Source organism: Setaria viridis, chromosome 7 (genome assembly GCF_005286985.2).
Source record: "Setaria viridis chromosome 7, Setaria_viridis_v4.0, whole genome shotgun sequence".
Lineage (NCBI taxonomy): Eukaryota > Viridiplantae > Streptophyta > Magnoliopsida > Poales > Poaceae > Setaria > Setaria viridis.
The window spans coordinates 30,260,620-30,275,191 of record NC_048269.2 but is presented as its reverse complement, the minus strand read 5'-3'; the positions used below and the strand labels follow the sequence as shown (position 1 = coordinate 30,275,191).

The window sequence follows — 14,572 nt, the reverse complement described above, 5'->3', positions numbered from 1 at the left end:
AATTAACTAGCTAGTTGCAGTGGGAGCTCCCAATGTGAAGTTCAGAAAAGAGAAGCGGTAGCAACAAACAGGCATCATCGACAGCAGCTTGCCCTGCAGGCGAAAATCGGAAGCACAAGAATTTGTTAGCTATTGTTCCATTCCATCGGAGACGGAGAACAACTGAGAAGGGGATTTGGTAGCTACTGTTCGATCGGAGACCGGACACGATCGATTGCTCGGGCTGCGCCAGGGGCGGCGCCCGCTGCTGCTCGTGCTCGTGGAGGTGCGTGCGGATCTCGTGGATCCGGTCGCGGGCCTTCTCGACGAGGTGGCGGCGCTTGCCGTAGGTCGGCTCGAGGTGGCTTTGCAGCTCGACGGCGCACGCCCGCGCCTCCGCCGCCACCTCCCTCCCAGATCTGGCGTCGGCAGCATCGAGGTCGGCGGCGGCGGGGTCGAGGCGGCGGCGGAGGAGGAGGTGGCGGCGGGGGCGAGGCGGAGGCGGAGAAGGAGGTGGCCGGCGGTAGCGGCAAGGCGGAGGCGGAGGAGGTGGTGGCCGCCGCCGGCGGGGGTGAGGTGGAGGCGGAGGAGGAGGTGGCGGCGGCGGGCGAAGGAGGCGGGGCCGGGCGGAGCATGCGGGGAGGGAGAGAGAGTGCGCAGAGAGAGTGCGGGGAGGAGAGAGGAAAGGGGCAGGGGTGGAATTTGTGATCCTGGGATCACTTGTAGCCCCTTTTAGGGCCTCTTTGGGGCTAAAATTTAGCTCCCAAAGTTTAGCTATTTGTCACTTTTAGCCCTCCTGTTTGGATCCCAAGAGCTAAATTTTGAGCTCAAAGTGCAAGATTAAAATTTAGTCCATGGATCCAGGCCCTTAGGGTCGAATTGTACGCACAGCAAAAATTGCATTATCTTTTCAGCTCAGCATTCGTTGTCCATGCGCCCGTCTTTTTTGTTTTTTAGCCCTTTTTTGCGAAAAATTCTCGCAAATACGCCCCTAGCGGAACCAATTCAAAAAATGGACCCTTAGCTTGGCGCGTGCTTACACGTCTCGGCGCCAGCCATCCTGGCGCCAAGGTCCATCCGCAGTTGCTGACGCGGATGCCGATGTGGCGGGGGCTTGACGCCATGGATCTTGGCGCCGTAGGCCTTGGCGCCGATCAATTTACCCATGCCTCCTAGCGTTTCAAACGAAACAAGTATAATTATTCCGAGGAGTGTGCAACAAACTATGCTCTAGTTCAACTGGGACAGGGAGATCCGTTTCCACCTGCGAGCTTTTTTTCCCCGCCAGACCCTAGAAATCCTGCTGCCAGCCGCTAGAAAAAAAAATGTAGAAAAAAAGATTCAACATAGGGGTTCAAACTTAGGTCTTTGGGATAAGAAGCCCACATCCTAACCAGTTGAACTAGAGCATAGTTTGTTGCACACTTCTCGAAATAATTATACTTGTTTCGTTCGAAACGTCAGGAGGCATCGGTAAATTGCTCGGCGCCAAGGCCTACGGCGTCAAGCTTGGCGTCAAGATCCATGGCGCCAAGCCCAGTATCCGCGTCAGCAGCTGCGCATGGACCTTGGCGCCAGGATGACTGGCGTCGAGACGTGTAAGCTTGACGTCAGCGTGGATGGCGCTAAGTTAAGGGTCTATTTTTGGAATTGGTTCCGCCAGGGACGTATTTGTGAGAATATTCGAAAAGGGTTAAAAAACATAAAAGTCGCTCCATGCGCGTGGTGGGCTGGCAGCTCGCACGACAGTCGACCGTACACGGTCAGGACATGGGTACGGTTGGGACCATTGTGACGGGCGCGGACACAATTTTTTTTTGTCCGTGATGGGTGGCGGGGCACGAGTACAGGATTTGCCTGGATTTACTTTGCATGTAAATTCTCTGCCCATGGGTAATGTGCCCCTTGCCAATCCATAAGCTCGACCGGACAGCCCTAGACACGTGCACAAATCTCCAACATTGGAAGTTGGAGGCACTTCGGAAGCTGTATAGGAATTCTGACTTGTTGCAGCTGCGATGTGGTTGGGCCTTACATGGGCTTTAGGCAAAATACAGCTGGCCCGGACACTTGGAGGACAGCAGCCGTTAGATTGATCGAATGGCGTTCCTAGCAAAAAAAAAAAGAAAGAAAGAAAGAAAGAAAGAAAGAAAAAAGGAAAAAGGAAAAAAAAGAGAAGGATTGATCGAATGGCGCTGGGCGTTCTTCCGTAAACACGGTCCCTTGCCTCCCTGGGCGCCCCGACAGGGATCCATGGCGCTGCGGCGGCTCGCCCGACGCGCCCTCCACCGCGCGGCGCTACACCACACACCTCCCCCGCCTCCTGGATCCTTCTCGCCTCAACTACGAAGCCACATCCTCCTCCTCCGATTCTCCACCTCCTCGTCCGACCAGCCGCACTTCATGGTCGACTACCTCGTCTCCACCTGCGGCCTCCCGCCGGACAAGGCCGCCAAGGCCGCTCCGCGGTTCGCGCACCTCAGCTCCCCCGCGCGGCCCGACGCGGCGCTCGCTTTCCTCCGCTCGCGTGGCCTCACCCGCGCGCAGGCCCGCGCCGTCGTGTCCTGGAACCCTTCGGTGCTCCTCAGCGACGTGGACGCCACCCTCGCGCCCAAGTTCCGCGCCGTGCGGTCGCTGGGCCTCACCCGCGCCGAGGCCGCGCGCGTCTTCGCGCTCTACCCGCCCGCGCTCACCATGGGCGTCCACACCAACCTCCTCCCGCGCCTCCTGCTCTGGCTCGACCTCCTCGGGTCCGCCAGGTTGCTGATGAAATGGCTCGCCAAGACGTGGCTGCTCAAGAGCGGCGTCGACGCGCTCCTGCGGAACCTCGACGCGCTCCGGGGCCACGGCGTCCCCGAGGCGCGACTCGCCGCCACGGTGCGGCTCAAACCGTCGCTGATCCTGCAGTCGCCCGCGAGGCTCCGGGCGCTGGCCGCGCGCGTCGACGCCTGCGGGGTGCCGCGCGGCTCCCGGATGTACGCGTGGGCGCTCCTGGCGCTGCACAGCGTCAGCGACGCCGCGTTCCGGGCCAAGAGGGACGCCGTGATGCGCGGGACCGGGTGCACGGAGCAGGAGTTCCTCGCCATGTTCCGGCGCGCGCCGTGCTTCCTGTTCATGTCCGCGGAGCTGCTTCGCCGCAAGGTGGAGTTCCTGGTGGGCACCGTCGGGTGCGGCGCGGACGGCATCGTCAGGGACCCCGTGCTGCTGACGCTCAGCCTCAGCAAGCGGATGGTGCCGCGGTGCCGCGCCATCGGGGCCTTGAAGGCCAGAGGCGTGGACATCGGCAAGCAGCGGCTGGTGAACATCGTGAGAGCCTCGGAGACCAGGTTTGTGGAGAGGTACATACTGAAGTATAGCGATCAGGCGCCTGAACTCCTTGAGCTGTATCCGCCTGATCACCGCAAGAGCAGCTCGCAGGGTGATTGATTCGACATTTTCCCCCCCTGACTCCTGTGTGATGTGTGTTGAGGTTCAGATTAGAGATTGACGGGGACATTGTTTTAAGATGATTTGAGCAGAACAGAAGCTAATAGATGAAGCATGTTCTGTTCGCAATACAGAAGCTTATGCATAAACAGTTAAGCGTGCTGCATTGTCATTTGGTTCTGGGCTTCAGGCTTTGCCGTGATCTGCTGCTTCGCATTCTGAATGAGCTGAAATTGCAAGACTCTTGGCTGGCCGGTTTAACTCTGTGACGCCATTGTTTCGCTATGTACTTTCTTTTGTCATCACTTGGCTCCGTCAGTTGTCATTTTTCTGCAACTGTCAAGATGAAGTTCGGCAGCCACAGGTGCAGACATACATTTGGAGCTGAATTCTTGACGAACTGGGACATCATCACAATACTATTATGTACAATGTTCAAAGAAACAACCCACAATGGCACAACGCTGCAGAAGAAAAGAAAATTCAGATATTAAGGACGAAACCACGCTAAATTGCATTCTCTTGAGCCTTGACCAAAGCATAGTTGCAGTTGTAGTACGTAACGAAGTGTTTAACATCAGCAGAATAGGTCAGCTAACCTAACACACCAGCACGCTAAACAAATCTTATGAACATCGCATGCCTGGACTTTTCTACTTCTCTTCTGGACAGTCAACTACATCACGCAAATGATAGATCGACACAGGTCCTAATTGGAAGAGTGGGAGTCAAGCTAATCCGATCTATATGGTAGTGTACAATGCCTTCCCAGCTGAGTGCCGACCGCCCACTGCCCAGCTACCACTCCCATGGCGAAATAACTAGTGCATGGCATCCGACCTGGGGCGTGCAGTAGCCTACCAGTTGATACCAGTTCAAAAACGCACTGAATTTCACCGCAGGAATTGATGAGGCACAAACTTGCCAGGCTTGGTAGTAATCACTCACAGGGGAGGAGTAAAGACAGTATGGATCTACTTGGCGGCATACCAATTCTGCGCACATTTGGCATCAACAGCCAGGTCAACATTCAGGATGTTGGTGCCGTAGAAGGGCTTAGACATGCACTCGACCACTATGGACTTGGCCAGTTCAGCAGACTCTGAAGGCCCTTCCAGTATCACTTCATCATGCACCTGAAATATGGAGTTGTCAGCTCTTTTAGGTCTAAAATTATGTGGCATTTAGCACTAAAACAATATTCTGAAATAAACATTGTGAGCACCAACTGCGTCTATCTTGACTCGGAAATGGAAAACCAATGGTCAAGTTACACCAGTCATAAAAAAGTCAATGCCCTTTTCAGTTTCAAAGGGGAAAACAAAGTATGCCGACATTTAACCAGTGATAAGTAACTTAACACATCAAATACCTGCAAGAGTAGCGTCCAACCAAGCTCCTTCAGATGAGTATTCCTGTCTATCTCAAGCATTGCGCACATGGCAACATCTGCTGCACTGCCCTGTGGTGTCAAAAGAAAAGATTCTCAGCACAGAATTAATTTCAACACTATTGAGTTGTGATAGGCAGTAATTACCTGTACAGGAGCATTGATAGCAGCACGCTCAATGTGACCCCTTTGGCCAGAAGTTGCATAAGCCATGTTTGGAAAACGGCGTGATCGCCCAAGTAAAGTATAAACTTCACACTTCTCCTGTGCTAGTTCTTTCTGCTTCATTTGCCAAGCCAGAACCTCCTTTCTATCGCTATACCAGAGTTTCAGTGTGTCTTTTGCTTCCTTAACAGAAACCTGATAAGGGAGAAGGTTACATACACATTTCTTTGGCTAATCAGCATGCGGGTTGTTTTCTGGTTTCTAGCTGATTGGTATGAACCCAGTAGTCCAAGCCGGTACTGATGTGTAATGGACACTGAAGTTGAACTGTTGATATTAATTTAGATTTTAGAACTATGTTCATTTGATAAGTTTGTACCTTCCAATCCCGAGCAAGCCCATGGGCTGTTTTTCCGTATGCAATGGAGAAATTTAGCATTTTAGCTTTCCTCCTCTCAGCACCAAAAGCATCCTAAATCACAAGAAAGCATTAGAGTCTGTTTCGTCATATATGTTCTCATGCTAATAACATTTCCTGGATCCATATCCACAATTAACTCCACGTTGTATACTGGACCAGAAGACATGGAAAATAGGAGGGGGGACTGTAAGTGCAAGGAAGTACAGTACACCAGATAGAGCAATAAACTGGTAAGCCTGGCCTAGTTTTAACAATTAGAAGGAATCAATACAATTCTCAGAAATACCATAGCTAGCATACCTTCAACAGTGGCACAGGAGGTTTCTCTTGACCAGGTTGAGGATGCCATTCAAGAATTACTCTCTCTTCTTCAACAGCTTCGCGAATATGCTGGTACATGTTCATGGCTGTCCTGGAATGGAAGTCACCGCCAGCTTTGAAAGCATCTAACATGCTTTTACAATCAGCAAGATGTGCCAAGATCCTGAGCTCCAGCTACACATAAAAGAAGTATGTCTTTTTACTTGGTACTAGTACCAGCGTACAAATATTTGAAAACTCTGCTGAGCACAATACCTGACCATAATCAGCAACAATAAGAGTGTTCCCTGGAGCTGCAACAAAAGCTTGGCGGATTTTATACCGATCCTTTTCAAGTGCAGGTTGGTTCTGTCATGGAGGAATTTACATCACAGGTTCAAAAAACTATTTGATGTTGGTTATTGATATCACAATAATAGAAGATCTAAATCAACCAGCTCACAGCTTCCAAGGATAAAAATTTCTCATCTTTTGGTTATCAGATTAAATACTGCAACAACCTCAGCTAATTATTTTGGGCCATTAAGTTCACAGAAACCGCGGAGCTCATTTTCAGACTTAATGTCAGTAAAAGCTTGCTTATTGAGTTGATGAACATGCTTATTGGGTTGCTCATCCAGTCCATACATATTAAGAATATAGAAACTGCCAATCTAACTGCTACATGCATTTGTATGATAGTTTATTTCCCAGTTCAGCACATTAGCTATAATCCATCACCAGGTCTGTAATTATGACACCGTGCCTTATGTTTCAAGTTAGGATCCAACATTCAAACTGCCTGTTGGTCCTTTTCTGAAATGTTCTAATACGTCGAAAGACGGCCCAAATCCTGTATAATGTTTTACTGTAATAAACACAGATCTTGATGGCCCCAAACACAAGCAGAGCGACCTCACCGGAAGCAACAGCCACACTACAAGGGCAGGGGTAGGAGAAGGCCACTGGGAAAATATATTTGTTTACTTCTTGTTTGCCTTTGATTGATACAACCCCTCTTGTAGAGAGGTTTACTTTCCAACTAAGCAAGATATCAAATCTTATCTCTAACCCTAGTTCTAATGGATCCAACCCATAAGGACCATTTGGCCCACCCAACTTCCCATGACATTGACATTGAGAATGCCATTATACTACAACCATGTGCAACCTTCCTAAAATTGTAAATGCCAACCTGTAAATTTGGTGTCCTTGCAGATAAACGCCCTGTTTCTGTGTTGATATTTAAGGAACAGTGGATCCGCCCCTCCTTACATGATATATGATTTCCCTGTCAGGAGAATAAAAGGAGATTAGTAGGATAAAGATACAGATAGATAACTAAGGCTATTACTGTGTGATAGTTGGCATTCAAACCAAACTGACATAGCCACGTGTAAAACAGTGTCTGCTGCAATCTACATTAGAGTATGTGGAGCCAGCTCACCTGTAATGGAAGAATGAAGTTGGATATCAACGAGTCAATTGAGCATATCTCACATAGAGCGGCAATGGCATGGCATGCTTCTTTTCCTTTCTTCCCTCCTCCAAATGCTTCATATGCAGTTCCATAAGAGGAGGTGTCTTCTAGATCACAATCAGAAATTTCAGAATCGCTACCACATTCATCATCATTTACATCATCTGTCGTGTAAACAAGATCCGAAGGAACTTTCCCAGCCAAATTTCTCAATGCATCCCCACTAACTGAAGGCCAGCCACTAGCTGTGAATATATCAGTTTTGAGGTCTTCCACAATACTGAAAAGTTCAATTGTGCGATACTTTGGAACCTTCTTGCCTTCTGCAACTGCAGTTTCATCATTAGGCACTTTAATAGCCTTACTCGTTGGCAAAAATTCACCAGGTTTGCATCTGTACAAAGATTAAGAACATCAAAATTTATAGGGATTGCGTCCAAGGAATATCTAGTAAACAAAATTAAACATACATTGACTAAATTTTTTTCTCCTTTCATTTCGTATTTAATATACATACAGTAACATTCACTATCTAATTAATAAATGTATGTGGAAGAATAGGAAAAAAATTAAACAAGACTTTCCTAGATGGGAAATTAAAGAATTATAGACATTCATACCCAAAAGGAACTTTACAGAGAGAAAATGGTGAGGGTCATACCTGTTCTCTATACCACCAAAGAAGAGTTGTCGAATCTGAGTATCGCTATTAACATTCATGTATTTCGCATCAGGGCAATACTTAGATGCCCACTTCCGAAATTTATCAGCAGCTAATTTGCGCTGTGCAACAGCAACTTTTTCAATCTTTGAAAGGTAAGCACGGTCGACAAGCATTCCAGCTGTTTCCATTTTGACAAGAACAGCACCAAAAGGACGCCAATACTCCTCGTAGAAATCGTACATTGAACCTCTTGGAACACCATCAAAAGTCCAGGGCTTCCTTTCAAGCTTGCTTTTCAAGCTTTCATAAAGCCTCAAGGTACTCATGGAATCTAGTGAAGAATAACAGATCCACAGCTCTCTGTCCTCTCTTTGTAAAATTTCAACAGGCTCAATTGCAGTAATTTTACCTTCCGATCCATCCTTTTTTATCTTTTTCCTACCAAAGATGGTTTTCATTGATCGCTTTCCAATCTTTTGCAATTCCTTTGGAACAACACCCATAACCCTGTGATCATTTGTAAGTCCCTCAAGAGAATATCCCCCATCCAGTCTTCTTGACGAATCCCAAAGTCGTGCAAGATGCATTGTATCAGCATGAAATCCAGAAACTTTAATTCCATAGTTCTCTATGACATGACTATCGAAACTATAATTGTGCCAAATCTACATAATAAAAATAAGACAGTTGCTTTAGGACATTCAAAAAATGAGATGACTGAGGTAGATGTTCTATCCTATAGGTTCCAGGAATAGCAAGGTTTGGCTACAGATGTAAAAAAAAGGGTAAAAGCAGAGAAACAGACAATTTGGCTTGCAATATCTGCACATTGTAAAGTTGTAAGCACGAGTTAAATCTGACTGTGATATATCATGTACTTCCCTAAATAATTGCAATTATACTTTTGTTCTTGGTTCTATTTATACCACAATAGTCTTGTATAATGCTGCAACAGAGCGGACACCAGTACAGTACTCTTCAAACAAAAAGAACGAGGAACTAAGCTGCATTTCACCTTCCTGATTGATGAATCTTCAAAAAATGGGGCAAACTCCATAAGGACATCCTGTCCACCATCCAGCACATCCACCCAAATGCATGTCTTGCCATTTCCAAAATCAGCTTCAGCACCAGAAGTGCCAGAGTATATGCTAAAGCACGTGACCTTTCCATGGCCAACTGGTGTCTCTTGTTTAACATCAATATTAGCAACCTGCATACCATTGAGATCTCCTGAATTATAAACACTAACAAGGAGTTGATATGCATTCGCAACGAAAAAAAAAATATTTTCAACATATAACTTAATTGCCCAGTACCATACCACCGAACAAATAACTCAAGATAATAATGTGTATCTACTTCATGCTGTTCAGGATCCATGGGACCCCACATTTTTCATGGATATCATATTGAACAATAAAGCAAAAAGTGTAGGCATACATTGTGCATAAGGAAGTCACGGAAAGAAGAAAAAAACATGAAGCAAACATTGGAATAAAAGAAAGGTGGGTATGTAGTCATATGTACAACCCTGACTCCTAATTTCAAAGGAGAAGTATATAGTGCCTGATTGGATATTTCAATATCAGATTTAGGCAACAAGCCATGGCAGATACAAACGAACGTAAGGATCTTATATAAAACTTCAAACAGTTGCCAAGGGTTTTCATCCCCTACCTCTGTGTCACATGCATGGAAAAAATTTCTGTACTTCGTAGTAAGCAACTGGACGACACTCCTAGCTGACTTGACATCATCAACCACCAGAACTTTTTCATAGATGGTACCAAGTGCCTTCCGTGCATCTTTAGACTCCTGAGACAAGGGTGCTCTAGCTGGTGGAGGTTGTACTGTCTCCTTGGGTGAGCATTCATTCTCATCTTCAGCATTGCCATCTGTAGCCTTGTCGTCAAATGGTAAGCTTGTTTCAACTTCAGAAATTTTTGGAAGAGAAGCATGAAACTTGGAACCATTAGGCCAATGAGCCTCCACTTCGGATTCATTAGGCCTTTTAATTGGTTTGGTGTCATCCTTAACAACACTGGCCAGGGCTGACACAGCAGCTGCAGCACGATTAATCATATGACGCTTTGCAGGTTCCACACTGGCATGCCTATTTGCAAGGGAATTAGGTGCCATTCTTTGTCTTACACTGTGAGGTGAAGACTGGTTGGAGCTCTTGAAATCTTCCAGGTGTTCATGATGAATAATAGCGGGCCCTAGATGACTGGAACCGCTATAGGTACTGTTGCTGGTTCTGATGGAAGATAACCTCTTGCTCTCGGCAGCCCATTCTTGTGCCCCACTACTTTGCACATTAAAGTTGACACATACTCCAAACTTAAGAGCTCTGTTGTCTTGAATTCCAACACCTGAACTCTGAGAGTACTCCTGCCTGACAATCAGAACCGTTCTCAAAGTTAGATGCAAAACACCAAAGTGATGCACAACTATGATACTACGGAGAAGCACCATTACATGTCAATTCGCTAACAAAGTTCAATCAGAACAGCACCAGGAGGGGCCAGACACAATAGCTCAATCCTACGAGCTATGGATGCAGAGCAAATTAGCACAACAGACAATATTAGGTTCACTCATCCCCCAAATGGTCCACAGAAAGTATTAGTACCAATCCAGAACACGACACCAGGTTCCCAAAACAGAACAGTAACCGCCGCAGTAGCAGCACAGCATCGACCTAGCCTAAAAGCATAGGCCAGCATCCTACTTCCTATTACCCCTTGCAAACCACGAATCGAACGATTATCACCGCCACCACCACATAATCACACATCACACGAGCTCCCTGAGCTTACTTGAACGAGCATTAATAAACCTCTAAAACAGTACGGGTACTACCTTCTGCCGCCGGTGAACGGCGAGACCATCGAGCGGCCGCGGCGGCGGGGGCGGAAGGGCGAGGGCGTCCACGGAGGCGCGGAGCACGGGCACCGCCGGAGCAGCGCGGGCGCGGGCCCCGGCGCCGTCCCGGCCATCGCCATGGACCCCACGAGCCGCCTCAGCTTCCCGGCCCCTGCCCCCGCTCCCCCACCGCCGCAACCGAGGCCGCAGGGCGCCGTCTTGGACCACACCGCGCGGCGCGGGCTAGGCACGCCTCGAGGGTTCGGAGCAGGAGGTGCCGGGCGCGGGCATTCGGCGGCCGCGAATGGAGCGGCGGCGGGAGGACGAGGGCGAGAGGAGAGTTTGGGTTCGGGAGGCAGCTTGGGGCGCCGCGGACTTGGGGAAGGGGGATAGGGAAAGCCAGGAGGGTTTACGCCAAACGGTGGAATCCGGAATCGTATCTGTCTCTGGCGCTTGCCCGCTTGTGGCGCGGCTGCTGCCTGAGGAGCGGGGCCGGCAGCGCGAGGCGTTGCTGGTGTCCGAGGCTTCTCTGCTACGTGCACACGGTTGCAGCCACCAGCCTGTTCGGCAATCTTGCCTTCTTGGTGTGTACACATCGGTTGGTACGGGCGTTAATGGTTGTTTAGGGGCTTTATTGGATGATTTGAGGGCTTTAATTTAGTTGGTGGACCTCCTAATCGTGGAAGATGGTGCGTTGTGTTCTCGTACTGTAGTGTTGATTTGATGGGGGCAAAGGGTTAGGTTATTGGTTTGGATTTTTGTTTATCTGTTTTATATTGGAAAGGGATGAGAACGTGATGCGTCTGGGGTACTGTTGTTAATTTACTAAGTAGCTACATGTGCACCAAGAACTTTGTCTCCAAAATAAGGTGCAAAGTGGTTGGATGGATACAAGGCTTATTTGTGTGAATGCAAAAATAACCAAAAATAATTAAGTGGGATGGGAAAATCACAAATAAATATATTTCATCACATTCATATGCTATAATTAAGTGTAAATGAGATACTAGTTAGCAGACGTCCTGTGTGGACGCTATTTCCTAGCTGTATTGATGAATATTTTTTTCTTTGACGGATTTCGACGGCATTGCCATTGCACTCCTCTATTGCCCACCTTCCTCTATCTGTCTCCAATGGCGTCCCTGGCGCCACCGTCTCGCCCACACTCAACACTCAGTCGCTCACCGCTCTGTTTATATGTTTTCCCACATCAGATGCAGACATACTCCACCCATCGGAAACCAGTGGCTGCATCACTGTTGCCTTTACGGCACCTCTGCTTCTCGGCTTTGCCGTGGTTCTAATCTTGCTGGCAGATTCCTCTTCTAAAATCGTGTTGAAATTACCATGACAATTAATACTAGATTCGATACTAGATTCGATACAGAAGGTGCAAACAACTCATTGTATTTGGAAAGTTTGGATGAAAACTAAGCGAGCCAACACGGTTTAAAAACCGGTAGCTGCCATGCTTAAGCCACACAATAGGGTAACCCAAGAAATACTGCAACATCAGTCACTACTACCTCCTTTTCCACCCTGATGTGTCATCCAATCCAAGATTTGCATATAATTAGCACGACAAACCCTGATAGATAAATCAACTAAAGGGAGCACATATTCCTTGGCGTGTCTCCAATCTACTACCCCAACGGTACAACAACTGCACTGAGGCACACTGGCATCCCAAAAATTACTGGCTGATCGGAGATCTCTCTACTACACGTACTCCTACTAGCTAGCTATCTAATGACTCATAATCGGCCATCATCATTTACAAAACCGTCCCGGACGTTGCTCGGACGGCAACGCACAAACTGCTCCGCCGACGATCCCTTTGGCATACAAATTCAGTGCTCGATCCACACGCGTGCACTGCGAGCTCTCTCTATCGGTCACGGTCAGCATCTCAGCTGGACGGCACCGGGTAGCACTTGCCCCTGCACATGCAGCGGTAGACCATGGGGCAGGGCAGCGGCTCGGCGACGGAGCACTTGAAGCTGACCATGACGCGGCTGCACGGCGAGCACGCCCCGCACGCGTGCGAGCAGTCCGGGAGGCTCGACCCCGTCGCGCGCACCTCCTCCCGCAGCAGCAGGTCCTTGCTGTCCCCGCCGCCGCCGCCCTGCATCGCAGGTATGGTCATCTCCGCCGTCGTCGCCCCATGCTCCAGTTTCGTATCACCTGCTGTTCGATCAGATCAGATGAGAAGGTCATGGTTACTTGGTCAGCGTCATCTGAGGGCGATCGAGCACACTTTTGCTGTTTTGCATGTACACTATCTGCAAGAAACGGTACTCCCTATCTCGCGGTAGCACTTACCAGGAGCTGGTCTGATGCCATCGCTCACGGCAGCGAGCAGGAACACCACCGCCAGAGCGAGAAGGACGCGGTGAACTCTAGCCGCAGCAGCGTGCCTCTCCATGAGCCCAAGACACAAGAAGAAGAGCTCGGCGCGGTGTGGCCGATAAGCGAAGCGCTAGCTTGTGCTACTTGTTGCCAGAATGCCAGTCGCTACGCGAGAAGGCTGATGAGCTCTGAAGGCAATGGGGACTGCACGTCGACGCGTCGTGCATATATAGCCGCGTGCATGAGGCCGCGGGGCCAGCACGGCCATTGATGAGGGGCGCAGCGGCCGCGCGGGGGACCTTTGATTGTGCGTCACATGATCCTCGGCCCCTCACATGGATTCAATGACCACCCCCTGCCGCGCCGCAGCCGCTGGAGCTTTGCTTTGCGGTGCGTTGCGCAGGCCGGCCGGGGGCGAGGACGCGGCTGCTCTGACGGAGGACAGCAGATGCGCGCGCGTGCACGGGCCCATCGCGCGTTCCCGACGGGGGAAACGGCAAGAAGCCAAAAACTCTTCACGGCTGCTGCGTTTTGAATGGCAGTGCAGCCCTGCGACGACTGCGGGCGCGTGAAAGGATTCGTGACCCGGGCCGCGGGGCGGAGAGGGAGAGGTGACTGGCCGGCGAGGCAGGCTGCAGTCGGCGGTGGCTTTGAATGAAGCCGCGCGCCCATTTACTGCACTTATGTGTTCCGTGATTCAACAGTGGAAGAGACGGAGAGTTCGTTCACCCATCAGTTACTGCCCCCGCATGAGCTCTGCCTGTCGCGTTGCTCTGCGGTTCTGCGCTCTGGCTGACTCCTCTGCTCACGCACTGGCACTGTGCGCCAACTCTCTGAACTCGTCCGTGCTTTCACGTACCTCGCTGGATAAAGGCTAGGATCCTATAGGCATGGCATGCATGGTCCCTGTTTCAATGCGAGCTGAGGAAGTTAAGTGGACAGAGGGATCTTGCATTGATACTCCGTCGATGGCGCTGCTCTCGGGATTGGACCGTGGAGAATGTAAGGGCGTGTTTGGTGTCCTGGAGGACCCTAGCCTGGCTCGTACCAGCCAGCCAGGCTCCCCTGAGCCAGGTCGCGCGCATGCAAGGTCGATTTGTTTGGTTGAGCGCATGGAATGAGCCAGGCTCCGCGGATACGCTGTTTGGTTGACTGAATGTACTCGAAATTTGAAAGAATAGATGCAGGAATGGTGTTTGGTTAGTCGCATGCAATTGTATGGGGTTACCCCCTGCATGCAGTGGTAAGAATACCACTGTCTTGTTCAGCACAAGGAGGTAACCATAAGTACAATGACAGTTGCAAACATGATCGACATTACATCAACTTGTACAGCAAAAAAGCAATGATTACAAACTGAACAACTATAATTACATCTTTAACATTCCATAATTCCATCTTAGGAGGGTCATGTGAGTCTGTTGGCTTGACGTCTTTGTTTTGAAGACCGTAGAAGGCTGCAAATGATTCATCACTTGACTTATACTTCTTGTGGCAGGCCCCCTTGTAGCCACTGACCTGAGCATGGGC

The 14,572-nt window shown here is 49.4% G+C and overlaps 3 protein-coding genes across 4 annotated transcripts; 1 reads left to right on the top strand and 2 right to left on the bottom strand.

Moving 5' to 3' along the window:
- Positions 1 to 1,696: 1,696 nt before the first annotated feature.
- On the top strand, positions 1,697 to 3,666 carry LOC117865185 (uncharacterized). The gene has a single exon (XM_034749323.2). The coding sequence runs from the start codon at positions 2,080 to 2,082 to the stop codon at positions 3,403 to 3,405; it is 1,326 nt and encodes a 441-aa protein (XP_034605214.2). The 5' UTR covers positions 1,697 to 2,079; the 3' UTR covers positions 3,406 to 3,666.
- A 229-nt stretch (positions 3,667 to 3,895) lies between these two features.
- Positions 3,896 to 11,103, bottom strand: LOC117865181 (DNA polymerase I A, chloroplastic). The gene is made up of 12 exons (XM_034749320.2): positions 10,691 to 11,103; positions 9,506 to 10,223; positions 8,841 to 9,038; positions 7,823 to 8,490; positions 7,129 to 7,555; positions 6,877 to 6,972; positions 5,958 to 6,050; positions 5,682 to 5,876; positions 5,340 to 5,432; positions 4,943 to 5,155; positions 4,778 to 4,867; positions 3,896 to 4,541 (listed from the first exon to the last, which is right to left on the bottom strand). The coding sequence occupies exons 1-12, from the start codon at positions 10,831 to 10,833 to the stop codon at positions 4,380 to 4,382; spliced, it is 3,096 nt and encodes a 1,031-aa protein (XP_034605211.1). The 5' UTR covers positions 10,834 to 11,103; the 3' UTR covers positions 3,896 to 4,379.
- A 1,092-nt stretch (positions 11,104 to 12,195) lies between these two features.
- LOC117863151 (uncharacterized) lies at positions 12,196 to 13,240 on the bottom strand. 2 transcript variants are annotated; one of them, XM_034746748.2, is made up of 2 exons: positions 13,016 to 13,240; positions 12,196 to 12,880 (listed from the first exon to the last, which is right to left on the bottom strand). In XM_034746748.2, exons 1-2 carry the CDS (start codon positions 13,116 to 13,118, stop codon positions 12,603 to 12,605), a joined length of 381 nt encoding a protein of 126 aa, XP_034602639.1. In that variant the 5' UTR covers positions 13,119 to 13,240; the 3' UTR covers positions 12,196 to 12,602. The 2 variants fall into 2 exon arrangements, with proteins under 2 accessions (XP_034602639.1, XP_034602640.1); XM_034746749.2 differs by having other exon boundaries at positions 12,196 to 12,877.
- Between the last annotated feature and the right edge of the window lie 1,332 nt (positions 13,241 to 14,572).